This window comes from Panicum virgatum, chromosome 1K, assembly GCF_016808335.1.
Source record: "Panicum virgatum strain AP13 chromosome 1K, P.virgatum_v5, whole genome shotgun sequence".
Lineage (NCBI taxonomy): Eukaryota > Viridiplantae > Streptophyta > Magnoliopsida > Poales > Poaceae > Panicum > Panicum virgatum.
In genome coordinates this window covers 49,302,002-49,329,890 of record NC_053136.1, presented here as the reverse complement: position 1 = coordinate 49,329,890, position 27,889 = coordinate 49,302,002, and the positions used below count along the sequence as shown (strand labels likewise).

At 46.8% G+C, this 27,889-nt stretch overlaps 1 protein-coding gene across 1 annotated transcript; it reads left to right on the top strand.

Moving 5' to 3' along the window:
• Positions 1 to 221: 221 nt before the first annotated feature.
• LOC120640093 (uncharacterized WD repeat-containing protein C2A9.03-like) lies at positions 222 to 27,736 on the top strand. Its single transcript, XM_039915983.1, has 11 exons — positions 222 to 572; positions 11,597 to 11,656; positions 16,855 to 17,033; positions 17,376 to 17,543; positions 17,622 to 17,708; positions 18,393 to 18,527; positions 18,618 to 18,728; positions 19,150 to 19,241; positions 19,360 to 19,465; positions 27,030 to 27,116; positions 27,229 to 27,736. Exons 1-11 carry the CDS (start codon positions 485 to 487, stop codon positions 27,613 to 27,615), a joined length of 1,500 nt encoding a protein of 499 aa, XP_039771917.1. The 5' UTR covers positions 222 to 484; the 3' UTR covers positions 27,616 to 27,736.
• The last annotated feature ends 153 nt before the right edge of the window (positions 27,737 to 27,889 follow it).

Genomic DNA, 27,889 nt, shown 5'->3' with positions numbered 1-27,889 from the left:
ATATTCGCGGATTGCACGATTGCATGGATAGGCTAATTGCATAGGATATGTCTCCCTCCAGCCCAGCTAGCCCCAACGAGATCCCAGCGCCACCGACTCGCCGTCACCCGTCATACAGAGCGAAACAGAGGGAAAACCCACCGAACAAACCGCGTCGAGTCCTCCTAATCCCGCCCGTGCCCAGTGTCTCTGGCGGTCTGGCCCCTTCCAAGCTCAAGCTCCACCGCCCCGCGGCGCGACACTAATTTAGTTGGAGCAGTAACGCCTGGGCTCGAGCTTGCGAGCACCACCACCAGCGCGGACGTCGTGGCGCGCATGTGGGCGGCCTCTACATCCCGCGTCCCACCTCCACCGCCTTCGTTGCCGTCGGCCTAGATCCAGCACGCTCCCGAGCTTCCATTCCCCCCGAGGCCGCCACCTTCCGGCCGACAAAGCGTCGGCTGCCGCGAGTTCCTGCTTGCGGTTGGGAGAGAGAGGCGCCGCGATGGCTGCGGACCGCCGGCTCCTGCTGCTGCTCCTCTCGGCCGCCGCCCTTGCCGGGGTGGCCTCCGCCGCTGGCCCTTTCTTGTCCGGTGAGCGCGAGCGTGTTCTTGCTTAGCTGTTTCTTGCTGACCCTTTGGCTTTTCCGTTGCGTAGCGGCATCTCCTGATGGGTTGGTTCTGTGCAAATGCTGGCTAGCAGATGGCGTGTTCCAGGCGAGCGCCGGATCTACGGGCAGGAGCTTGCTGCAGGCCAAGAAGAGTACGTTTCCATGCGTTTCTTGCTCATTTCCCATCCCTTAACGCGTGACGTGATTGATTCGAGTCAAGGTGCCTGGGGGTCAAGCTAGGAGGGATTCGATCTGAAATTGGGAGCGGGCCGTTAGATGCAGTGTTTAGATTTTTTGCTGTCGCCCTAATCCTCACGACCCCGCCATTTCCTGCGCAAAGCGAATCAGCATCCATTAGTATAAACTAATTCGGGAAATCTTAGGCGCACGTAACTGGCAATTAAAGCAGCATCTAGGTAGCTCTTGCTACGTTGCATATCCCAATCTTATGGGCAATGGTGTTATCCAGTTAAGCTGAAAAGGGGCGGAACATCCTTGCTATCAAGCATTTGAATTGAAGGGAAGCGAACAAAAATCGAAGGGCTTCAGCCTATTGATGGCACGTCGGGGGCCGGGGGTGGGGGGGGGGGGGTATATCATACATAGATCAACTCTGGAAAGTAACACAATTTAATTAATTTAAGATGATGCCAGACGGCATTAGCAAATGCATCTGATGGTGATGGTCTGAAGGGGCAGGGGGCGCATTCATCTTGGTCTAGTGCGTGCTGCCCGTTGCCGTATGCCTCCAATGAGAGCAACATGCAGGCTTGTCAAGTGCCAACTTGGTCACAGGAGGCATCTCAATGTTTCATTGGCAGTATCACCTTGACATGAACTGGAGATCAATCTCTCAGTGGTACAACCGTACAAAAGGTGCATATATGGTTATGTTGTTCAGACTTCAGAGGGCATGGGGCTTCTTGACTTGGGGAACAAAAGGAAAGCTGGCCACTGAATTTATGATCCCATTTCAGGAGTATTGCCAGGAATTATCTCTTTTTGCACCTTTGACCACTAATTTAGAATATTGCCATGTGTTGGTTTGGGGGTGAAAAAAATTCGCGAAAACTTTTTGCACCTTTGACCACTAATTTAGAGTATTAAATAAAGTCTAATTACAAAACCACCTGCAGGCCCCTGATAAATTTGTGAGACCAATCTAATAAGGCCTTTGACCGCACGATTAGAGGATGGTTACTGTAGCATCATTGTAGCAAATTATGGATTGATTACCGTCATTAGATTCGTCGCGAAAAGTTACATTCATCCCTGAAAAGCTTTTACAAATAGTCTACATTTAGTACTCCATGCATATAAGATTCCCTTCTCGTGAAATCGGGTACTGTAGAAACCAAACATAGTTATTACCTAGGATTTAGGAGCAATCAAAATGTTATTACCTGAACTTGATGCTTGATACTATGATACTTTCGTTAGACAATTTAAATTCATATCCATGAATATTCATCCCCAGTCCTAACCATAACACCAATAGAGCAATAGAGATCCTGAAATGAACGAAGCATATCGCCAAGTTTGTGCCCTGTGATGGTGAAGCAGGAACACCTTTTCTTGTACAACTGAACTGTTTAGAGAGAGAGAGAGAGAGAGGCGGGGGGGGGGGGGTATGTGACCATGACATTATGTCCTAGATGGCTATGTTGGTCCTGGCAATAATCTGCAAAAGGACCAAGTTCTTCAAGGCAGGTCCTGATTGCATATTTTTATGACCTCAATTCAATTAGCAATACATATATATTGCTGACATTGAGTGCTGAGTAAGATGAGCCCATCTCATCATCTAATGTATTCTGCCCCTGACACACCGCTAGTCATGTTCCATACTTCTTGTACTTGGTTTTAATTTTTTATTTATTTGTACCCATATATGTCAGATTGCGCCATGAACTTTGAGTTTCAAAACTACACAATCATCACAAGCAAGTGCAAAGGGCCAAAATTTCCTGCCGACCAATGCTGTGGGGCCTTCAAGGAATTCGCATGCCCGTTTCGCGATTACATCAATGATGACAGCAGCGACTGTTCATCAGCAATGTTCAGCTACATCAACCTCTATGGCAAGTACCCCCCAGGTCTGTTTGCCAACATTTGCCGTGAGGGCAAGAAGGGGCTTGAATGCACAGATGCCCAGAGCGCCGTCACTGCCAATGGCAGCCAACGAACCCGAAGCAGCTCGCTTGTTTTGGTTACCCTTGTGTGTGGATTGATAGCATTGTTGTTCTATTGAATGATGATGCCTTCAATTTCGCCAAAGTTGGTGTTTTTATAACTGATGAGGCTCAAGTTCATTCTCTGCTCCTTGTGGGTGGGTCTCAGAGTTTCTTCCTTTTGTGTAAAGTCTTTCTCAATGTAATTTATGACAGATTGCATATTCTATGGTCTTCCACGTGTCGATGCCGAATTACAACGTTGAGACTCAATCCACTGTACCATTGTATTGTGACCGTTACATTAAATTAAATTAAATTCATACCATTGATTCTTGCGTACACCTGTGAGACTGGTCTTTTTTTTTCCCCGGTTAGAGGAAAGAAATTGATCGTTCACCGTACCATGCTTATGTCCCTCCGCAAAATGTAGTGCTTGTATCTTAGTAGATACTACTGTTGCCATCTCGTCAAAAAATGACTACAGGTTTCTCAAGCTACCCGCCACATGACACTAATGTAACACACTCATGTCCTTCGGAACGGAAGCGAGCGGGCGGGTTATGAGGGAGCGCAGCAATTACATATTTAAATAAATCGTCGGATGTTAGAAAGTTTTGGTGAATTTGATTAGCAATCCGTTGCAGCTATAACGGGCAAGTGGCAACCAGCTAGCAGGAGAAGAAAGCGACCCCATGATCAAGATAGGATACGGCCGAGACGCGTCGAGGAAGCCTCTCATTTCAGGCGCACGCGTCTGAGCAACAGCACCACCCGTCCCCTAATCTATCTATTATATAAATATTTAAATGTTAGAAAAAGTCGCCATGTTCGTCGAGAGAGACTAGAAATTCCCGTTAATCTAAAAAAGAGAAAAACTTAGACCGTTGAATTTTACGAAGATCCAACGGTCTATATTATCCCATGTTTGCATATTATATTAAAAATATCCACACACGATAAAATGTGTGTATTTGCTATTGTAGTCGGACACCTGAACTAGGACTCAATTAATATCGAGAAAGGTAGTATAGTTCGATTCTAGGCAGGGTCATACTAGGACTCGATCAAGGCAGGATCAAGGCAAAATCGTACTAGGACTCTGTCAAAAACAAAGGTAGCTTGCTTCTTTTTCTAGGTAGGATTAAAAAAAATAAGGAAAAGTCACATCATAAAATATGTCCGTTTTTAAGTCCATCAAAGTTTGGTTCCTCAGGTCCAAGGCCACCTCTGCCCCGCATATTCTCACGCTCGGTATATAAATAGAAGGCTAAAACAATTGGTACAATTAATTTTGTCTTACATAGTTATTCCTAGCTGAAAGAATTTCTCTATTGTTTCTCAACCAGATCTCTCAAACAACTGGCCTCAGAAATTCATCAACTGAATAACAAGTATAGTGTTAAAAGAAGCCACCACGTTTGCTGAGAGAATCTAAAAATTCTCACGTTAATTTAAAAAAAAGAAAAAATTGCACCGTTGTATTTTATGAAGATCTAACTATCTGTATTATTCTAAAGAATCTATATCACATAAAAAACTATATTGAATTAAAATTTTGTACTTCCTATTTCCTATTAGACTCGAGCTCCATTGTTTTATTACACTCGGACTCTATTGTTTCCGATCTAAAAAAAGACTCCATTATTTTCGTGGCGTAGAATTCGTAAGGCAGCATGCTTTTTTAGATGGGAGCATGTGTTGTAGCATTCACGCACTGTCTGTGACTTTTGCGGTCTACCAATCTCAAATTTGATTAGTAGGCTTTGCAGCCCTAAATCTGGCCATAGCAGAGGATTACATGGCATGCTCTCGCTCAGCAAAACGATTTGAATACGACCGTACTCCATCCTAGCTATCTAGCAATAGGAATATGTACATGGCAAATATGGCGGAACAAAATTAACTATAATTTGATAGATTGAAGACCCACTATTTACACAATAGGATAAGAGTCTTATCAAGCTGAGGGCATCGATGGTGTGCTGCTGTGATCAGCGGCATCACTAGAAAAACAATTGACATCTATCTACAATATTAATACGAGAGTGTTAAAAGAAGTCACTATATTTGTGGAGAGGGTTTAGAAATTCTGACGTTAATTAAAAAAGATAATGATATACTCCCTCTGTATAGAAAAAGAATGTTGTTTTGGATAAGGTCTGAGTCAAACATTGGGAATATAAATCATGAATAATTTTTAAGTTATTGAGTTTGAAAAAGTGAAAGCCATATGAATAGATTTTTTAAAAAAAGCACTTTCATAAAAATATACATATATCACTTTTGAACAAATATTTTTATAAAAATAAGCGGAGGGAGTACACCGTTAGATTTTATGAAGATCTAATGGGCTAGATTAACTCGAAGAGAAATTTCCACGTTAATCTAAAAAGCAAAGGATTTACACAATTAGATTTTATAAAGATTTAACGGCCTAGACTTATTTGAAGATAAATTCCATGTTAACCTAATAAAGAGAAGGATTTAAACGGTTAGATTTATAAAGATCTAGCGGTTCATATTAATTTAAAAAATCCATATTTACATAGACAAATTAGAAATTAAAAAAATAGGATAGACCAAGCTTATAACGTCAAAGATTTTTCACAAAAGATATGGAAATTCATCTTTCATCTATGTGCTATTCAAGTCAAAATGTATTGCGTTAGGAAATAGTATTATTGGTTTTTCTCAGCGCCATGGGAATGGGTCCCCTTAGCTCTAGACAGATCGGGGGTAGATAGACACAAGGCCATTCAAATATATATATCGGTGTATATTAGTATTAGGAAATAATTTGATTTGCAATTTTATGGACAAAAGGCATACGCAAAAGGGGAAAAATATCAATCATACGGCAGGACATGCAAATATATATATATATATAGTTGCCCCCCTCCCCCCAAAAAAAAGGTTGTCTTGGCCAACAACTAGCATCAATCAATCATGCAAAAGGTTTTGAAGGGAAGAGCAACTATACATGAGTGGTGATATGATCTAAAGAAACCAACTCGGAATCAATATTTGACATGGATATACCTATTTATGGGCCGTCCAACATGATGAACCTTACCCGTCCGTAAAATGCCATTCCAACTAATATGTTGACCCGGTTTGGATAGAAATTTTCGATCGGCAATAAACAATAGGTTGGATAGAGGTCGAATTTTCTTACCCAAAGTCCAAAAAAAACTAGCCCGACTTGAAAATTGTACATAAAAATTGGGTTTAACCCAAGCCTGATCACATATCGGACTGGGCTTGGATAAAAAAAATCTAGCCTGGTGGTCAAGTTGGGTCGAGTTCGGGCTGAAGAGAATGCCGAGCTTTTTTAGACCCGACCCTTGATTAGATATGTATGACCCCTGATCAGGTATGTATATTAAGTTGCGGACCATCTGAGATGCATCTTTACTGACTAAAGTGTGCAGTGGGCAGAACCTTCTTGGGTCTAAATGTAGCAAATGGAATGAGCACAAGGGGCTATACCTTGCTTGCATAACAACAAATTTATTGATGCAGCCGTCGCAAAACAAGGTGAGCATGTTTAGATCTGTTGTAGCAATTGGAGAGATTGGATATGAAAAACAATGAAGACAATGCATCCAGCACTAATTAAGTTTTTGACTAATATTCAAAAACTAATTCTAATGATCTCAGGGTAGTGTATATTAAGTCACTCATCTAAATCTTATTCTTAAAAAAACAAGAGTAATTTTTAACCGTAATTAAAACTTTTAGACAAAAATATTCACTACCAGTCAACCAACAAATATATTTCTATTGAAAGCTTAATTTTTATATTCCTTTCAATAAATACCAAAATTATGTTTCTATGTGAGGTATTCTAAAAATTTATATGCCACAAAATATTATGGTGGGAAAAACATAGATGCTACCTTCGTCTAGGATATTGGGACAAAACAAATACAATGATGTCACAAACAATGCTATTGGCATAAATTTCTTTTAGAGTAGAATACAAATGTGATTACATCCATTCAAAATTATTTACAACTTTAGTTTTGTGGTAAGTGGAATATTTCTATTCACTGACCAGGATAGTAAAATATATTAATTTTCATAATGCCAAATAAATACACTATAAATATATATTATATGATAGATTTAATGAAACTAATTTGACGTTATAAATGTTGGTACTATTTTTCTATAAATTTAATTTGAATTAGATTAGTTTCAATTAGAACAAAGATAATACGTATCTAATAAAGTGACTTATAATTTAGAATAGAAGCAGTAATATAGAAAATATCAAATATCTAGCTACCCGCGCTATTTGCGCGGGCTACCTTGATAGTTATCTTATTATTTGGCCAACAAATGGAACCTCCACGTTCGCCCTCAAGGTCTAGAAATCTCCACGTTAATCGAAAAAAATAGAAAAATAAAAATTACCCACTACTACTATTACGATAAAAATTAATCTAAAATACCCCTATATCTAATTAAAAATCACCCACCAATGTCATTTTAAAAAATGAAATATAAAATATCATTTAGCTATGTATCAGTTACAAATATATACTATTAATATAAACTAAAGCTAACAACAATCAATGAAAATAAAAATAAAAATAATTATTTGCATAATATTATTAAAGCTCAACAAATCAAATGTTGTTACAAGTAGATCATAGTTGAATTGTTTTAATCAACAATAAGACAAAATTTACGATAATGAATAGGATGATGTATGGTAAAAAATAATATAATTTTTAAGTAATGTCGCGGTGTGCAAACCCACAGCCGGGTGGCGTAGTGCACCCGGCTAAACCCAGAGGGTGAGTACTCGGGGGTAGTTAGGATTAGTCCGGTCTAGATGCAAGAACATGATGAACACACAAGGTTTAGAGTGGTTCGGGCCGCCGGAGCATAATACCCTACGTCCACTGTGTGTTGTATTGCTTGTGCTCTCAAGAGGTTGAGAACGGGATTGTTCAGAGTGAATCCGAGCTTGTGTTGTGTCTGACTTTGCCTTGGCCTGTCTTGGCTTGGCCTGGCCTGTTCCTACCGTGCGTGCTCTCCCTTTTATATGACAAAAGAGAGCACGTACACTGAGCGGGGCCCCGACATGTGGACCCGGTGATATATTATCTTGCAACGTAAGAATCTTCTGACCAGGCATGGTCTTGAGCTGTCCTGTCGGAGTAGAGTCTGGCCTCTGCAGCCGCGCGTCGAGGTCATGATGAAGCGCCGAACTACTGACTCAGTCCACTGTAGCAGCGTGCACTGTTGCTCCAGTCAGTAGCTGGTCATCATGACTCGTCGCCCATGCGCACGGCGCTGAGTCTTTAATGCTTGCCTTGGTAACTGACGAGACGCATCGGTAACTGGCGATCCACAGTGTGGACTGACAAAAGCTGCCCCGTGTCTAGCGGCAGCAGAGCACGCCTCAACCGCTAGCACTTAATGCGGGTGGGTGAGGGGCTTACAGCGGAAGGCTTGCGCCCGCGCCCGCGTCTGCGTGACACGGGGCGGCTCCGGACCCCTCCCTATCAGCTAGCTGAGCCGAGAGCTCACGGGGGTCCGGATAGGCACGTGGAGGTCCCGGACCCATCTGCGGGAGTCCGGATGGCACGTGGAGATCCCGGACCCACCTGCGGGGGTCCGGGTCTGCGGCCACAGGTGCTGAGCATTTCCACCTCTGGGACACGTGGTGACACCGGACCCGTCCCCAAGCGGGAAGCGGGTCCGGGACCGTCGGTCCGGTAAGATGGAGTCGGACCCCAAGGGTCCGGCTGTTCAACTCCTTAGGTCGTAGTTACGGATAACTACGCGAGTCTTGGCACAGTATGAGTGGGTACCCCAATTGTAGGGTACCGATAGAGGCCCCGGGCCCGTCTCGGGAGAGGCAACAAACCCGTAGGTGGGGGCCACTACTGTGAGCAACTTGGCTGCTTCTGGTGCCCAGCGGTGCGCGCCGCAAGGGTGTTGTCCTGCGTCATCCATCCTTTGGGTCACCTGCTGTATCATCACGTTTGGACCTGCACGTGACTCAAGGTAGATGTTTAGTAGCGTGCCCACGGGTCCCAAATTCTATTGGCTGTGATCCTTTGAGAAAGGCAGCTAGACTCATTTAACGGAGCTCAAGGGCCGGCCTTTAGGTTAAGAGAAAGTCCGGACCTACAGGTTCCCAGTCCTAGGTACTACGGCACTCATTCACAGGAGGTGGTGCGTGCAGGCTTAGAGTACGGAACCAGGCTAAGCGGCTACACGGCTCCAGACCTCTCCGGAGAATGAGTGCGCTTCCCTGAACCTGCAGGTTCCCAGGTGTCCGAACCCCTCTCTTCCATGAGGGGTCTCGAGCTAAGTCACTAGCTAGCCAACTCAATTCGGACCATAATCACCGCACAAGAGTGAGAAACCACGTGGGGGTAGCGCAAACAGAATGTGTAGATTGAAATTGGAATGTAACATCCTTAGAGGCGAACTGAAAATAAACTTTTCTTTTACAACTTGATGTACATGAGATGTGTGATGTAAGTCAGAACACAGGTTTATGAGGCCGGAGCTGTCCGGACCTCCGGACCCCCAATCTTAGGTACTACGGTACTCGCCCTAGGAAGGTAGAGCATGCAGGCTTAGGGTAGAGCATGCAGGCTTAGGGTACGTAACTAGGCTAAGCGGCTACACGGCTCCAGACCTTCCCGGAGGGTGAGTACGCTTCCCTGAACCTGGTTCGTAGAGGTCCGGACCCCTCCACGGGGGAGGCTCACCGGACTGGACCACACGGAAGTACTACCTAGTTACAAAGGAAAATGTTTTATTCCCTGCTGGGCCTCTAAGGGTAGGATTTACAGAGATGTAGAATCGGGGGTGCGACCGGAGTCGGCTTTCCGCCGGAGAGAGCCACCAGAGTCGGCTTAGTGCGACCGGAGTGGGCTTTCCGCCGGAGCGGGCTTGGTGCGATCGGAGTCGGCTTTCCGCCGGAGCGGGCTTGGTGCGACCGGAGTCGGCTTTCTGCCGGAGCGGGCTTCCTCACATGAGTGAGGTATGCTGCGGGCTGGGATTTTGTTGAAGCTGTGCTCCTCCAGACCTGCTTGATGACGAGCTAGGAGAGCATGACCCGCTATCGCCGTCCTGCTGACGCGGGCGCTTGCCGCGCGAGTTCTGGCCCCCGGGCGCTCGCCACTTGAAACATGGTGATGCCGAGCCGATGATCAAGCGAAAGCCCAGCACCCCCTACCTGGCGCGCCAAATGTTGTGGTGTGCAAATCCACAGCCGGGTGGCGTAGTGCACCCGCCTAAACCTAGAGGGTGAGTGCTCGGGGGTAGCTAGGATTAGTCCGATCTAGATGCAAGAACACAATGAATACACCAGGTTTAGAGTGGTTCAGGCCGCCGGAGCATAATACCCTACGTCCACTGTGTGTTGTATTGCTTGTGCTCTCAAAAGGTGGAGAACGGGATTGTTCGGAGTGAATCCGAGCTTGTCTTGTGTCTGCCTTTGCCTTGGTCTGACTTGGCTTGGCCTGGCATGTTCCTACCGTGCGTGCTCTCCCTTTTATATGATCAAGGGGAGCACGTACACTAAGCGTGGCCCCGACATGTGGACCCGGCGATATATTATCTTACAACGTACGAATCTTCTGACCAGGCATGGTCTTGAGCTGTCCTGTCGGAGTAGAGTCTACCTTATGCAGCCGCGTGTCGAGGTCATAATGAAGCGCCGAACTACTGACTCAGTCCACTGTAGCAGCGTGCACTGTTGCTTCAGTCAATAGCTGGTCATCATGACTCGTCGCCCATGCGCGCGGTGCTGAGTCTTTAATGCTTGGCTTGGTAACTAACGAGCCGTCTCGGTAACTGGCGATCCACATTGTGGACTGACAAAAGCTGCCCCGTGCCCAGCGGCAGCAGAGCACGCCTCAACCGCTCGCATTTAATGTGGGTGTGTGAGGGGGCTTCCAGCGGAAGGCTTGTGCCCGCGCCCGCGTCTGCGTGACACATGGCGGCTCCGGACTCCTCCCGATCAGCTAGCTGAGCCGAGAGCTCACGAGGGTCCGGATAGGCACGTGGAGGTCCCGGACCCATCTGCGGGAGTCCGGATAGCACGTGGAGATCCCGGACCCACCTGCGGGGGTCCGGCTTCGCGGCCACAGGTACTGAGCATTTCCACCTCTGGGATACGTGGTGACACCAGACTCGTCCCCGAGCGGGAAGCGGGTCCGGGACCGTTGGTCCGGTGAGATGGAGTCGGACCTCAAGGGTCCGGCTGCTCAGCTTTTTAAGGCGTAATTACGGATAACTACGCGAGTCTTGGCACAGTAGGAGTGGGTATCCCAGTTGCAAGCTACCGACAAGTAAGAATACAATGACATGTAAATTTTTGAATTTTTAATACTAGCCACGCAAAAAGGTCGTTCGATACGCCTAATTTGTTTGATTCGAGCTGTAACACACGAGGGTTAGAGCTTAGCTTGCCAAACGAGACAAAGGGAAGGCGTCGTCGTGCGGCCTCGACATCCCGCGCCGCGTTCCTCGACGGCGGCCTAGCTCCGGCAAGCTCCCGAGCTCCACATCCTCAAAGACCGCTACCCTCGAGCTGTCCCGCCGATAAGGGTCTCAGGGTCGCCGCCGGCGGCGGCGGGTTCTTTTCTTGCTTCCGGTGGTGGGAGCACGCGTGGGCGATGGCGGGGGACCGCGGGCTCCTGCTCCTCTTCCTCCTCTCGGCCGCCGCCCTGGCCGGGTCGCCTCTGCAGCCGCTCCTTTCTTGTCCGGCGAGTGCGTGTTGGTGCTTCTTGCTGCCAATTTTGCCTTTTCCGTTTGCAACTACTCTTCTAACTTCTGTTCGTGCTTGGGTGTGCAGACGGCGTGTTCCAGGTGACCGCCGGATCCACGGGGAGGAGCTTGTTGCAGGCCAAGAAGGGTATGTTTCCTTCTCTTTCTTGCTCAATTCTTCCACCCTTAATCCATGGTTGATTCGAGATGGGGTTTGGTCGGAAATTGAGGTAGGATTACCTGAACTGTCAGGCGCTAACCCACCTCCCCTTTTACTGCACAAGGTAACGTGGGTAGGAGAAACTAGCTCAGGAAATCTTAGGCGTAAGTGATTGGCAGTTAAATTGTCATCCAGGTCACAAACTGTGACGCTCGGTTGCAAAATGCAAACCCAAGGTCGCAGGCTTCGGTGTTTAAAGCTGAAAAGGAAAACCCATCCTTTCGGTGAAGCATTTGAAGGAAGCAAACAGAAAAGTGAATACACCGAGTTTTCAGCCTTGCAACTTCATTTGATAGATGCAAAGGGGAAACAGACTCTTGACAGTTCAAGGTTCAATGGTGCTGCGCTGTTGAAAATGAAAAGGATGGTAGAAAATCATACATACAACGTGTGGTCAGGTCTTTCTCAACAGCAATAGGCGATTAAGGTCTTGCAGGTTAAAGGGGGTGTGGCTGTGTGTTTTGGGTCTATGTAAGACTCTCTCTCTTCTCTATTAATACAATGATACGCAGTTCTCCTTCGTATTCGAGAAAAAAAATCATACATACAACAACTCTGGACAACGAACCCCAAATTAATTAAATTAAGGGACACTAACCTGCATTTGCATATCAAGGAGGTGAGGTAGTTTGGTGTCATGGTAAGGGGTCTGAAAGCAAGGAATAGTTGGTCTTGGCATGGAAAATCACAGCGTGCAGCTGACCGGTGACCGGTGCAATTCGCCACTTATTTTGGGGTTGGTATGGCTACATGCACATGCCTGCCGACTTGGTAATAGGGAAGAACCTCATATTCTCATTGACAGAATCACCTCAAAAGGAATAGGGCATGCACCGTATTGAGAAATAAGGGATAATAAATTTTTTTTGCGGGTTAAGGGATAATAAATTAGCTAGTGTGAAATAGCAATTTCTGCAAGGAACTGAAAGTCAGTTAGGTTGTTAATCCTAGCAATTATCTGCAGATGGATCAAATTCTACGGAGCAAACCCTAATTGCATACTTTTGTAACATTAGTGCAATGAGAAATACATATGCATTGTTAATAATTTAATACCTAGTAATATCAAGTCATGTTCCATGCTTACATTTTCAGAAGAATATCATGTTCTGTACTTTTGGTACCTACATGTGGCATATATCTTTTTTAATTTATTACTACCTATGCTTATCAGATTGCCCTGTGAGCTTTGAGTTCCAAAACTACACGATCATCACAAGCAAGTGCAAAGGGCCGAAATTTCCTGCTAGCCAATGCTGCGCTGCTCTCAAGGAATTTGCCTGCCCATTCTATATGTACCTCAATGATGGCAGCAACAGCTGTGCGTCGACCATGTTCACCTACATCAACCTCAACGGTAAGTACCCACCAGGCCTGTTCTCCAGCGAGTGCAAGGAAGGCAAGTTGGGGCTTTCTTGCGAAAATGTCCCCCAAAGAGATATTTCCACTGCAAATGGTGGGGAACGCGCACAACGCATCTTCCTTGCATGGATTGTCTTGAGTGTGGCAGTAGCGTCGTTGTTCCATTGAATGATAGCTCCATTCATTTGCCCGAAATATAGGGTGTTTCAACTGATGAGGCTTTGAGTTTGATCATTGCACCTTATGGTGCTCCTGGTGGGTTAGCTGCCAGATTCTTCGTTTTGTGTGTAAAATCTCTTCTAATATAATTTATGATGTATTGTGTATTTTCTGGAATTTGACTTGTCAATGCCGGTGTTTAGCTCAAACAAAGCTCAACTCAGCGGTATCATTGTATTGTCACTGTTGCGTTACACTATGATGCTTATGTATCAATTATCATTCATATTGATCGTGGCCTAATTTTGTTGGGTCAGAGGAGCGGAATCAATGGTTCACCAGCTTTGTTCCTCTGCAAAATGTTGTGCATGTAACATTGTTGCCACCTTATATTGTCAGAAAGTGACTCTACAAGCAGTATGAACTATTCTGTTTGACAAGAAATGGTGCAGAGAAATACGGTCGTTTTTCCACAGACAGTCACAACAGCGTAATCTTTCTGGGTGTTCTTGTATCAAAAGATCAAGAGATTAAAAAAAACATATATTTTTTGCTTTCAGTTCAGCAATGCTTGGGCCCAAAATTTCCTGGAAGCCTTTTATCCTTGACTGATTTGTGTGTCAATGTTATGGGCCATATGGACAGTCCTGTGAAAATCCTGATGCTTGTCAATTACTTACATCTCCATCTAGCATCTAGGCATGTTATCACAAAGTTTCAGGAAACATTCAGAATCAAAGAATTTTACAGAAAGCTGCTTTCATTCTTATATAGTTTTTCAGGGTTTTTGGCTCTGTGATATGTAAATAGCCTGTCTGTGTCTGTACCTTTCTTTCTGCAGGTGCTAGAACACACTTTTTACTCTGTTTTTTCTCTCGGATTAGCATAATTATACATACCAAGACTACTGCAAGTACATGCTCCGTCTCGGCTCCAACGTCTAAAGCCATTGCGCACCAACGATACAAAACTATGCGAGAATTTATTGAAGCAGGTTTGAGTGAGAAACAGAAGGAAGGAAAGGAGAAACAGAAGTTAAAAGAGGGAGGAGGAATGTTATTAAGAGGGAGTGAGAAACAGAAGGCAAAACGAGCTTTAATTCGAAAAAATGTTAAATTGTATATATATTAATTAAATTAATATACAAATTAAATCCTAAAAACACGTTGTCCATGCTATTAAGACTTGCTAAATGCATCCAATAGAATTTCTCTTTTTTCCACTAAAAAAAGAATTTCTCTTTTTTCAAACAAAATAAACCTGGCTCATTCCCTTGCCTCTCCATCCTTGTTTATTTTATGAATGGTGCTTCTTCCATGGAGAGCCTCGACTGTTGCTTGGCACCTTTTCTAACTTGAGGATGTTGAGCCACATTTCCCATGCGTCCCCGCTAATGGTTCCATTTCCACAGCATTATTGCTATCTCATTGCACTGTCAAGCCATAGTCACCTTTGTATACATTTTAAGCCTAAAGACCTCGCCTTCGAAATATAACTCATCTTCTTGCTTATCATTGTTACTAAAGACCTCGCCTATGAAATACAAAACGAGTTATATTTAATAGGCGATATTTGCTTATATGTTACTACTAGATTTCTTTGTTGTTATAATGTCCCCACTTCTTACGGTCGCGAAAAATAATGTCCCATACGCCTTTGAATTCAACTCTGTTTTGATTTATTCTATTTTGTGCTGATCCATGTTACTATGTTAGTGCTAAAAAATTATATACACTCCCCGAGTTGCATATCTACCTGCAGAGATGACACAATATATTTTTAAATGGTGATGATTTTTTTCCTACTTATGATGTGATTGCTGACTTTTGTTGTTATAATTCCCACTTATGAGTTATTCCTTTCAATCCTTCCCCTACATTGATTTTTCCCATTTAGTTGAATTTTATCTCAATGCCCGAGCTAGAAAACTACATATATTATAGATGTTATATTTTAGCAACACATCTACAGATGTGACCATCCACATAAGCATATACTTTCAAGAGAATGAACTGATAGGTCTCTATTGTAAGAGAATATTTAATTGGTATAACATGTTTACGTAGCTAAATAGGTCATTATTAAAAGGTGATCAACTAATTTTATTATTTCATCTATTATATTAAAAATAAAGATATTAGTATAAGATTAAAGAGAAAGAGAGTTATTGAAACAAAAAGCACAACGAGTAGCTGATTTATACCAGCTGAGCAGTGACTGTTCACTCTTATTCTTAAGTATGGTTACCAAAAAACTCAAGATTCACGAGCTTTATATATTTAACTTGCTAAAATTCAGTTCAAGCTAAGCTATACTTAGAATCAATCAATCAAGCCAAGCTTGGACCTAACCTGGAGTTTTCACGAGCTCTAACGGTCCGAGATTGAGGTATTCAATAAGACTCGAGTATTTCGGTTTGCGTGGCATATGCATGCACCCTGCTACCTTTATTAATTAAATTTCCAACCATAAAAAATTAAAATAATATAACTTTAGGCTAGAGCCATGCATTAATTAGTGAGCTCACAAATTAAAATAGCCAGCCATGCCTTAGAGTATCTCTAAGAGTTTTTGTATCTTAGGTGAGTTAGCTAAAAATGAAAAAGAAGACAAAAGACCCCATCCAATAGAAACTCTATCTACCTCGTCTTCTATCCTCATTTTCTATCCAGGGGTGCCGCTGAGCATCTTTGCCTAGCGCTGAGTGTTAGCCATCTCTTTTTTGATTTTGGAGAAGCTGTTGGATTTCATCTCTTTTTCGCTAGCTATTTCGTTTTATATAATGACTAGATCAGGATTTTAGCTATTCACATATATAAGAGCTTTTAGAGATGCTCTTAGTCTGTTTTAAGATATGCATGCTGCTATAGAAGTACTTATGGGCTATGGCTGAGCTAATGTAATTAGTAAACTATTGATCAGTTATAATTTATTTGAATTTTGAAAGTTTGAAACTTTATGATTGCTATACATAATTTTATATTCCGCATATATTGTGGTTTATATATATAATCTAAAAAAACCAATCTATATGTGGTCGCGAGCTTAATGAGCTGACTCGAGCTATTAATAAGCCGAGTGGAACAACTATTTTGCTCATTTTTTAACGAGCCAAGCCCAGCTGGCTCAATTGGCTAACGAGCCGGACCGAGCCGCGCCGAGCTGGCTCGGCGTCAAGCCCTAGGTCACGCTCGAGCTCGGCTCATTGACAGCCGCCCTCCCGCTCAAGCCTCAGCCGCTCAGGGCCTCAGGATCATCTCCTCCCTCCTGTTTCTCTTCTCGAACCTTTCCTTCTCTGGAAGAGAAACTCTCTCCTGATCTCCCTGGCGGCGGCGACTGGGCGAGCGGCGGCCCAGCCCTTTGCCGGCGACTAGCGCATCCTCCAGGTATGCCGCGCCCGCCCCTTCTCTTTCCTTGTGCTGTGCGAGACTGAGCACCCCAAACCCTAACGAAACTATCTGTATTCGGGTCTGAATCCAGTTACAATATATTGAGCTACCTACTAACTTGGATTTCGTTTGCAAGAACAATAATTACATGTACACCCATGTCCTATGCTGGGTCCGCCCCTGGTTGCTCATGGTGGTTTGTGTTTTGGTTTGCAGGGAACAGTTGCATCTCTCCCCTGAGAGGATCAATGTGCAACTATCACGACTACCACGCTGAAGAGATGGAGGATGATTATGATTACGACATGGATGATCCTGTTGATGACATGGTCGATGAGCATCAAGAGCGAGAGTTTAGGGACTCCGATTCGGATGATGACGATTATGTCCGCTCGGTATGTTTCCCTTTTTATTTTGTCACCTTTTGTGGCGCGCACTTCTCATTGGGTGAGTATAATTCTATGTGGTTGACAACTAGAAACGTATATTGTTACTAATAATGTTGCTTTCTCGTATCCTTTACATAGCCCATGTACTACTTGTAATGGTAGGTCTTGTTTGATCAGTCACAATATTATGTGTTGCAACAAAATTGATCATCTACAGTTTACACGTAATTTAATCTAAACAATCCTTCGCATAGCATACAATTTGTGTTCAACTTGAACATTGGTCTGGTTGCATCACTAGTTACTTGAATGCTCTAATGGCTGTCAATTTTATTTTTTTCTGTTCAGAATGCTGATATCCCAGATACTTCATCAGCAGACGCAAGAAAAGGAAAAAACATGCAAGGAATTGTCTGGGAGAGGCTAGCTGTAACTCGTGAAAAATACAGGCAGGCTAGATTAGAACAGTACAAAAATTATGAGAATGTGCCCAATTCTGGTGAAGAAGCAATGAAGGTGTGCCTCCTAATCTTTTAGGAGGTTCAACCCTGTAAAATATCCTGTCTCATGTGGTTGACACTTGCCATGGAACAGGATTGCAAACCAACAGAGAAAGGTGGCATGTATTATGAGTTCAGGCAAAATATTAGATCAGTAAAATCAACTATTCTACATTTTCAGGTGAGCTAACTCCCTTTTCTTTCATTTTCGGCCTTTGAGATATGCTAAAGGGTAAGTATATAGTACAATTGTTTAGATATCATGTTGATAGGTGGTACAAATTTCTGGATGTTTCCTCATGAGTGAATGTTCTAAAATTTCATAAACCAACTTGAGACCTGCCAATGTACTATTTCTCAAATTTGTTTTGATTTTGCTGTTATAATAAATTTGTTGAGTGTCGAATACTAACATAATCTGAGAAGTTGCTAGATTTTGTCAAATTGTGGCTTGGTTTTTTTTGGTTGTATAATGAGACACCCAAAACTCAATGAAACATAGTTTGCATGGATACTTGAATAGTGACACTTCTTCCTTTCTAACGGGCACAAGGTACCCCTGTTAACTCTGTAAAGAATTGTGTTACCTTTTTCACTAATTCATCTCTATATCTGCTATCTGGAGATGTTCTACTGAGGTAAAAAAAAAGTCAATATATTCAGGGACCTGGGGCTATCTGCATGACCTGATTATGTGGTTCTGCCTATGTTCTCTTCTCAAAACTAAACAAAGATTCCACTGTGTTTGAGCTGATCTCTTGCAATCGGTGTTGAACTCCTTATCAATATCCATCCTCTCTTATATGGTTTTAGTGCGGTGCGTAAATGTTAAAAGAAACCAATGCGTCTGATTTTGTGCCTGCAGCTGAGAAATTTGGTGTGGGCTACATCTAAGCATGACGTCTACTTTACGTCACATTACTCAATTCGTCACTGGTCAGCATTGAGTGGTGCCAATACTGAACTGATGAATGTCGAAGGACATGTGGCATCAAGGGAGGTATGATATGTCATTGTATTTTATTTTTCTGTGTCAGGCTTAAGGTCTCTTGCCATTCAACTCATATTATTAATGACCATCTTTGTACAGAAACGCTCGGGGAGTTTATCAGAGGGTTTTTCTCAGACTCAAGTTAGTACCTTGGCGGTCAAGGATAATTTGCTGGTAGCTGGTGGTTTCCAAGGAGAGCTAATCTGCAAAGTAAGTTATGAAGAATGATTCAAGTCTTTTTCAATTAAAACTGTTGATGTATGAGCTATGGCACTATACTAGCTTTGACATGGTCACATTATTTTGCTATTCACTTATTCAGTATGCATCAAGTCGCTCTTTTATTAGATGCTCATGGCTCACTTAAAGGTCGTAGTGCACTACTTAGTTCTTATCACTGGAGTTTGCTCTCATGGAAATTGGAATGTTATGGTGAATGCAAATATGAGACCAGTCTAATAGCTGATTTTGATATATATAAAAAAGGACTATTCAATGACTCCCAATCTTTTTATTACCAAATAATAAACTGATGGCTCTTGTGCTTTGTGTTCGTATGGTTAATTTGTTTGTTTGTTCTAAATAACGATCTTTTGTTCAACTAATTATCTTCTGTTGATATGCATTGCAGCACCTTGATCGGGAAGGAATTAGTTTTTGCTGCCGAACAACTTATGATGACAACGCTATTACCAATGCGGTTGAGATATTCAATACCTCTAGGTAACTTCCTATCTGTGTTGCTGAAGATGCTACCTATGAACATATGTATTCATTTGAGTTCTGATTTTGCACCCTATGAACGTATGTATTCATTTGAGTTATGATTTTACACCCCCAGCGGCGCCGTTCACTTCATAGCATCAAATAACGACTCTGGTGTGCGAGACTATGACATGGAGAGATTCCAACTCTGCAAATATTTTCAGTTCGAATGGCCAGTGAATGTAAGCTACTTTGGTTTCTTTTACCTTGTGCTTTGTTTGGAACAATGCATTGGTTGCATCACTACTGTTGAATCATACATCCCGTTTTGCTCACATGTTATCAAAACTAATATTTACAATTTTTATTATTTGGAAATTGGAATAACTGTTTCAGTGACAGCCAAAGTTGCTGGTTTCAGAAATTGAACTGACATAGTACGCTTCAATGCCATTGAAAGTTTGCGCCATTTAGAAATATATAATACTCTGTCCACTTCCACCACAGTCCATTTCCACCACAAATCTGTTTGCTCTGCCAGGAGCCACTCACCCAGCAACAGCACCTGAACTAGGAGGCCGATGAAGGAGTCCACGGCACATACGAGGTGGTTGCCAGGGAGCTCTTCTGTGACTTACCCTGGTGATGGACTGTCAGTGTCACTCATCAGGCGTCCAACCAGCCCAGAACACCAGCTGTGCAGTTGCCACGGCCTAAGGAACATGCACAGGGACATGGAACATTGCCCATCTGACAGCTTCTGCTCTGAGACTCCAGGTTCCATTGATTAGAGCCCGGTGGTGAAATGGATGCCTGGGAGCTGCTCATGGCCGTTTGATGGAAGGGAACAGCCCCTTCAAGGTCAAAAAAAATCCGAAGTTTCATTGTTGTCATGCAGTTTACCCACTGAACATTGTATCATGGGCGACCACAGCTGTTTGCAAACCTGAGCACCTGCCATTATGGAAGCAAAAGTTGTTTCTTAGCTTCCACAAACTACAATGACAGCATAACTGAACAAATTGAGCACAGCATGTTTCTTGGTGCGAAGCCAATAGTTAGCTAGAGATTCAAAAATCAGAAATCATATTCCAGCCTAACTGTTCAGATAATGATATCCAAATCTCTAGCTAAACTCATTCAATGAGGAGGTAGTGAGAACTTTTGTTCCCACAACCAAATAAACATTTTCCATCCTCTTCCGTTTTCCTCTTAGTTGTTAGATAATCACCATGCTCTAGCTTGTACCTTTCATTGCTGATAGGAGCTTTTGCTCCTGTCTCTTTTGTTCATGGCTGCCACTTCAATTTTGGGCGGCAAGTAACTATTGTGCATAGTAGTAGCTGCAAGTAGCAGCAAGGTAGCAGTAGCAAGTAGTAGCTAAAGGTGGCTGGGCAGTGGGCACTATAGAAGCCATACCTTGTAATGTAACTCACCTTGTCTGGCTTGGATATATAGAGAAGAGCAGCTGCAGCTCAGTGGAATTAAGCAGCAACACTCGTGTCTACTCTCTGCTTCTCTTCCTCTCACTGAGTTCATCCACTACCCCTTGTGTGTGTGCTAAGGGAAGCTAACAAGTGGTATTCAGAGCTTGAGTTCTTGAGCCTGGTGGCCATGGCCTCCCTTGATCGTGAGCATGGGCGCGGGCGTTCCCCGGAGCGACGTAGGCGTCAGACGACATACGTCGTGAAGAAGACGGTGCGGGACGTCGGCAGCGCGCAGTACCCCATGCTCACCCGCACGAACTACGCCGAGTGGGTGGTGCTGATGAAGGTGATGCTCAAGGCGAGGCGGCGGTGACCGTGGGCACCGCCGATGAGGAAGACGACCAATCGGCCATGGAGGCCATCCTCAAGTCGGTGCCGGCCGAGTACGTCGTTCCGCTCGGCGCCAAGGACTCCGCCAAGGAGGCGTGGGAGAGCCTGGAGACGATGCGGCTGGGCGGCGACCGCGTGCGCAAGGCGAAGCCATCGAGGACTTCGCGCTGCGGCTCACCTCTCTGGTAAGCCAGCTAGCGCAAGTCGGCGTCGACATCGGAGAGGAGGCGGCGGTGGCGAAGTACCTACGCGTCGTGCCGCCCCGGTTTGCGCAAATCGCGCTCTCGATCGAGGATGTCACCGGGCGACGCAAGGCGGTCGAGGACCGCGCGGAAACGCCCACCCGTACGGCTGCCGGCGGCCAGCTGCTGCTCACGGAGGAGCAGTGGGCGGCGCCCCTGCGCGAGAGGAAGCAGGGGGAGAGCTCTGTTTCGCGCGGCGGCGGCAAAGGCGGTGCGCGCGGCAGGCGGCGCGGCAAGACGCGGCGGAAGGCGGAGAGCGCTGACAAGGATGGCGGTGATCGTGTCGCCGACAAGGACTGTTGCCGCAACTGCGGCAAGATCGGGCACTCGGCCCGCGACTGCAAGGAGCCGCGGCGCCAGGAGCGGGTGCATCTGGCGCAGGATGACGAGGAGGAATCGGCGCTGCTGATGGCCCAGGTGTGCGCCATCAACACCGGAGCAGAGGAGGACCAGAGCGCACGCGTGGTACTCGACGAGCCGCGAGCGCGGGTCAATCTTGGGCGAGCAGAGGAGGAAACAGAGGAGCTGTGGTACCTCGACACCGGCGCGAGCAACAACATGACCGGGAATCGCGCAGCCTTCTCCGAGCTCGACACTGGCATCGTCGGCACGGTGAAGTTCGGCGACAACTCCGGCGTCGACATCCGGGGGCGCGACACGGTCGTGTTCCAGTGCAAGGCCGACGAGCACAAGGCACTGACGGATGTGTATTACATCCCCAAGCTCCGGAGCAACATCGTCAGCATTGGCCAGCTCGACAAACGTGGCTGCCAAGTGCTGATCGATGGCGGGGTGCTCCGGATCAGGGACCGCGAGCGGAAGTTGCTCGCCAAGGTGGAGCGGAGCAGGAACCGCCTCTACACCCCGGCGCTGCGCATTGCGCGCCCGGTGTGCCTGGCGGCGCGGTGCGACGACGCGGCGTGGCGCTGGCACGCGCGCCTCGGCCATTTGAGCTTCGATGCTCTGGTGAGGATGGCGCGGCAAGGCATGGTGCGGGGGCTGCCGCTGATCGAGCACGCCGGCGAGCTCTGCGACAGCTGTCTTGCCGGCAAGCAGAGGAGGCTGCCGTTCCCCAAGAAGGCGAGCTACCGCGCCGGCGACATCCTCGAGCTCGTCCACGGCGACCTCTGCGGGCCAATCACGCCGGCACGGCGGGCGGCGCTACTTTCTCCTCCTGGTGGATGACTGCAGCCGCTTCATGTGGCTGCACTTGCTATCGAGCAAGGATGAGGCGCTGGCGGCAATCAAGGAGTTCCAGGCGCAGGTGAAGACGGAGACGGGGAAGAAGCTGCGCGTGCTGCAGACGGATCGCGACGGCGAGTTCACCTCGGTCGAGTTCGGCCTCTACTGCTCGGGACAAGGTGTGGAACGCCACCTCACGGCGCCGTACTCACCGCAGCAGAATGGCATCGTCGAGAGGAGGAACCAGACAATGGTTGGCATGGCGAGGAGCATACTGAAGGCCAAGAGGATGCCGGCGGCGTTCTGGGGCGAGGTGGTGAGCACGGCGGTGTTCATCCTGAACCGCGCGCCCACCAAGAGCCTGAAGGGCACGACGCCGTTCGAGGCGTGGCACGGGAGGAAGCCGGACGTGTCCTTCAGGACGTTCGGCTGCGTCGGGCACGTGAAGACGACGAAGCCAAACCTCTCCAAGCTGGAGGACAGGAGCACCCCGATGGTGTTCCTGGGATACGAGCGCGGCAGCAAGGCCTACCAGCTCTACGATCCGCAAGGGCGGCGCGTGGTGGTCTCCCGCGACGTCATCTCCGACGAGGCGGTGAGCTGGAACTGGGAGGAAGAGTCCGGCGATGGGGAAGTGGTGCGCGGAGCATGGAGCGACTTCGTCATCGAGCACGTGGAGTACCGCGACGGGGTGGACGCCGACGGGGACGCAGCGGTGAGCCCAGGTGGTGGCTCCCCTGTTTCAGGTACGGCGGCGAGCCCAGGCGGCGGCTCCCCTGCTCCAGCCTCCCCTGTTTTGGAAACAGGGGAAGTCGGGCCGGCTCCGCACTCGCCTGCGGGGCAGGCATCCCCGGCCACACCTACGACACCGTCACCGGGCTCAGCTACGCCGGTCCGCTTCGTCATGCCTCCGCTGAGCGCCTCCATGAACGTCGACACCGAGTACTCCGGCGAGCCGCTTCGGTTCCGCGCGGTGGATGATCTCGTCGGCGACACCAGTCCGCCGGGGCAAGCGGCCCGGGTACTGAACGACCTCGAGCTGCATCTGGGCAGCGCAGAGGAGCTGCCAAGCTTCGCCGCAGCAGAGCAGGAGGCTTGCTGGCGGGCAGCGATGCTGGAGGAGATGGCGGCGGTGGAGGAGAACCGCACCTGGGAACTGGTGGATCCGCCGGCTGGATGCCGGTCGATCGGGCTCCAGTGGGTGTACAAGGTGAAGCGCAATGAGCACGGCGAGGTGGTGCGGCACAAGGCGCGGCTGGTTGCCAAAGGATTCGTGCAGCGCGAGGGCATCGACTTCGAGGAAGTCTTTGTGCCGGTGGCGCGCATGGAGTCCGTGCGCACGGTGTTGGCTCTGGCGGCGACGAGGAACTGGTGAGTCCATCTGGATGTGAAGTCGGCCTTCCTCAACGGCGAGCTGGAGGAGGAGCTGTTCGTGCAGCAACCGCCGAGGTTCGCCGTCCCTGGCAGCGAGCACAAAGTGCTCCGCCTGCGCAAGGCCCTGTACGGGCTGCGGCAGGCGCCGAGGGCATGGAACGCCAAGCTGGACGCGACATTGGCGTCCCTCGGCTTCATCAAGTGCGCCACCGAGCATGCGCTCTACGGTAAGTCCACGGAGCATGGGCGGCTGATCGTCGGCGTGTACGTCGACGACCTGATCATCACCGGGTCGGAGCAACGCGACATCGACGACTTCAAGCGCGAGATGAAGGGTCGATTCCGCATGAGTGACCTCGGCCTGCTCACCTACTACCTCGGCATTGAGGTGGAGCAGGGGAGGGACGCGATCACGCTTTGCCAGAGCTCATACGCTCGGAAGCTGGTGGAGCGGGGTGGTTTGAGCGGCTGCAAGCCTTGTCAGACTCCCATGGAAGGGAAGATCAAGCTCTCAAAGGAGAGCACGGCGGAGAAGGTGGACGAGACGCAGTACCGGAGCATCATCGGCAGGCTGCGCTACCTCACGCACACTCGGCCGGACATCATGTTCGCCGTCGGCTACCTTGGCCGATTCATGGAGGATCCGCGTGAGGACCACTCGGTCGCCGTCAAGAAGCTCCTCCACTACATGGCAGGGACCATTGGGTACGGCATTGTCTACCCACGGTGGAGAGAAGCAAGGCTGGAGCTGACCGTGTTAAGCGACAGCGACATGGCCGGGGACGTCGATGGTCGAAAGAGCACGATCGGAGTTCTGTTCTTCCTCGACGGTTGCCCCATCTCCTGGCAGTCGCAGAAGCAAAGGGTGGTCGCGCTGAGCACATGTGAAGCCAAGTACATTGCAGCGGCGACGGCGTGCTGCCAGGGAGTTTGGCTCAGCAGGCTGCTGCAGGAGGTGATCAAGGAGAAGCCCTGCGCGCCTGTGCTCATGGGGGACAACAAGTCCGCCATTGCTTTGGCAAAGAACCCTGTCCTTCATGATAGAAGCAAGCACATCGACACCAAGTTCCATTTCATCCGTGACTGTGTCGATGGAGGACAGATCAAGCTCGAGTATGTCGAGACTGCTCGACAGCTCGGGGACATCCTCACCTAGCCACTTGGGCGCGTTCGACTCACAGAGTTGAGGACCAAGATTGGAGTTGAGGAGATCAAGCAAGAGCAATGCGATTAGGGGAAGAATTGTTAGATAATCACCATGCTCTAGCTTGTACCTTTCATTGCTGATAGGAGCTTTTGCTCCTGTCTCTTTTGTTCATGGCTGCCACTTCAATTTTGGGCGGCAAGTAACTAATAGTAGTAGCTGCAAGTAGCAGCAAGGTAGCAGTAGCAAGTAGTAGCTAAAGGTGGCTGGGCACTATAGAAGCCATACCTTGTAATGTAACTCACCTTGACTGGCTTGGATATATAGAGAAGAGCAGCTGCAGCTCAGTGGAATTAAGCAGCAACACTCCTCGTGTCTACTCTCTGCTTCTCTTCCTCTCACTGAGTTCATCCACTACCCCTTGTGTGTGTGCTAAGGGAAGCTAACATTAGTCAAAGGAAGATGTGCACTCGTGGGGGAATGTGGATTTTCTAAACCACAGGGTTGAACACAGGAGTGACTCTAAAATTCACTACTTTGTACAAGGACTGAGAAGAGTACAGTACAGTACAGTACAGAGGAGGTGTACTGCCAAATTGCTTCGTCCTACTCATGAGTAAAGGATATGCTAAGCCAGCTGCACCACCGCCTCCCGATTTCTATACTGATCCGCAGTTGCACACCTCCTAAAACTGCACTTTAGGTTCACACTGTCCATATTCAGCTACCATTGCAGTCTATTCATTCACTAAAACATATCAATCCTAGAAAATGCTAGCTGAAGCATGGTTTTCATGGCGTCGCCTAGGTGACAAGGTGCTCCCCTTGTTTTTGGCTAAGGTGGCGCCTTATCCTGCCTAGGCGGCTGGGCGTTGGTGACTCGCCACACCTCGCCTTACCGCCGTAAGAACCATGCTAGCCAGTTATCCTCCCAAAATTTAATTTTCTGTATCCCATCCTTGCTACATCTGATGCCCACATAACCCCCATCCAAAACAACGAAGAGTTGTTATCCTTGTAGGCAAAAACATTAGGTTTTCGGTATTTTTATATTTAATTTGACAAGTTGTTTCCACAGCTGATCCTCTTGAACATATCTTGAGGTCTTTGAGGTCACGAACTCCCAATCTCCCATAATACTTTCTTGTACACACTGAAGGTATATACTTTCTCGTACACACTGAAGGACAGACAGCTAACCAGATGGTAAGTCCTATGTCCATCAAAGCTATTCCATGGGAAATGAGCCATAAAAGAGTTAATGATCTGTGTGGCCCATTGCGGGAACTTGATGAAATAGAAGAGGTTTAGGAATGCTCATTAAGCAGGTTGTTTCTTCCCTAAGTTTGGAAAAATGAAGAGGCACACAGAGATACTTCATAGGCAAGCTCCTCACTGCCCACGACACCCTAGGAGAAATTAGGTCCACTTGATCAGGTCCCAAGTTCATGGCTACGACCTCATTTCCATGAAAATCAATTCTCGTCCCTGATAGCTGCTCAAAGCAAGAGGAGATGCATTTTTACCCCAGGGGATGAGAAAGTGAGTGTGTTATTGCATCAACACAATACCAGTTGGACTAAACTAGTTAGGAGCCCTCGGATTAGCCTCTGATTTGCTGCTCTCTCCAACGGCCTTAAAGTACATCACCTACTAAGTAGAATAGAAGATTAGAAAGAGGGTTGGTCTGCTTCCCTGAGGCGTGAGGCCCATCCCAGTCTTGAAGCGCTGCTTTTCTCCGACCATAACTCCAACTGGTCCACCTTGAATTTACTCGTAGACCAATTTATATGTTGATATCTGCTAATAGCTTCTTATATTTCTAGATATAATGATTAATAAAAGAAAGAATGGCATTGCCCCGCTGGCACCCTTCAAGGCATTTCACATAACAACCATGGAATCCTTTACGATCTTTCTTATTGCTACGAGAATGAATTGGTCCAAGATCAATATGAACATGATAGATAGTAGGTTAAATTCAGTGGATTGTTTCCATACTTTTATTACTGTATCTGTTCTTACTATGTATATTTTGTTGATGCAGCATACTTCATTGAGTCCTGACAGAAAGGTGGTTGTTATTGTGGGGGATGACCCTGATGGTTTACTTATCGATGCCAGCTCCGGAAAGGTATTCAGTCGCCATGAGTATGCTAACTAAGCTCAGATCAATAGATCCTTCGCATGAAAATGCTGTTAGGGACATGCGATTGAGCTCACCATTTTCTCTGGTTCACTTGCAGACTCTTCATTGTATAAAAGGTCATCGGGACTACTCGTTTGCATCGGCTTGGAGCCCAGATGGGCGAACATTTGCTACTGGTAACCAAGATAAGACATGCCGGATCTGGGACACGAGGAACCTCTCAAAAGCCGTCCATGTTCTGAGGGGTAACCTAGGAGCCATCCGGTCGATCCGCATCACCTCGGATGGGCAGTTCATGTCGATGGCGGAACCAGCCGACTTTGTGCACATCTACGACGTGAAGAGCGACTACAACAGAAGGCAAGAGCTGGACTTCTTTGGCGAGATATCCGGCATGTCCTTCAGCCCCGACACCGACATGCTTTTCGTCGGGGTCTGGGACAGGGTGTACGGCAGCCTGCTTCAGTTCGGCCGCAAAATGTAGTGCTTGTATCTTATCTTAGTAGATACTATTGTTGTGTCCCTCCGCAAAATGTAGTGCTTGTATCTTAGTAGATACTATTGTTGCCATCTCATCAAAAAATGACTACAGGTTTCTCAAGCTACCCGCCACATGACACTAATTTTACACACCTCATGTCCTTCGGAACGGAAGCGAGCGGGCGGGTTATGAGGGAGCGCGGCAATTACATATTTAAATAAATCGTCGGATGTTAGAATGTTTTGGTGAATTTGATTAGCAATCTGTTGCAGCTATA

Bases quoted from the DNA above. Each gene is read 5' to 3' on its own strand.
- LOC120640093 (XM_039915983.1), top strand. From the start codon at position 485: ATGGCTGCGGACCGCCGGCTCCTGCTGCTGCTCCTCTCGGCCGCCGCC. The intron at 17,709-18,392 runs GTGAGCTAACTC...TTGTGCCTGCAG, and splicing joins CAACTATTCTACATTTTCAG to CTGAGAAATTTGGTGTGGGC. The intron at 19,466-27,029 runs GTAAGCTACTTT...TTGTTGATGCAG, and splicing joins AGTTCGAATGGCCAGTGAAT to CATACTTCATTGAGTCCTGA.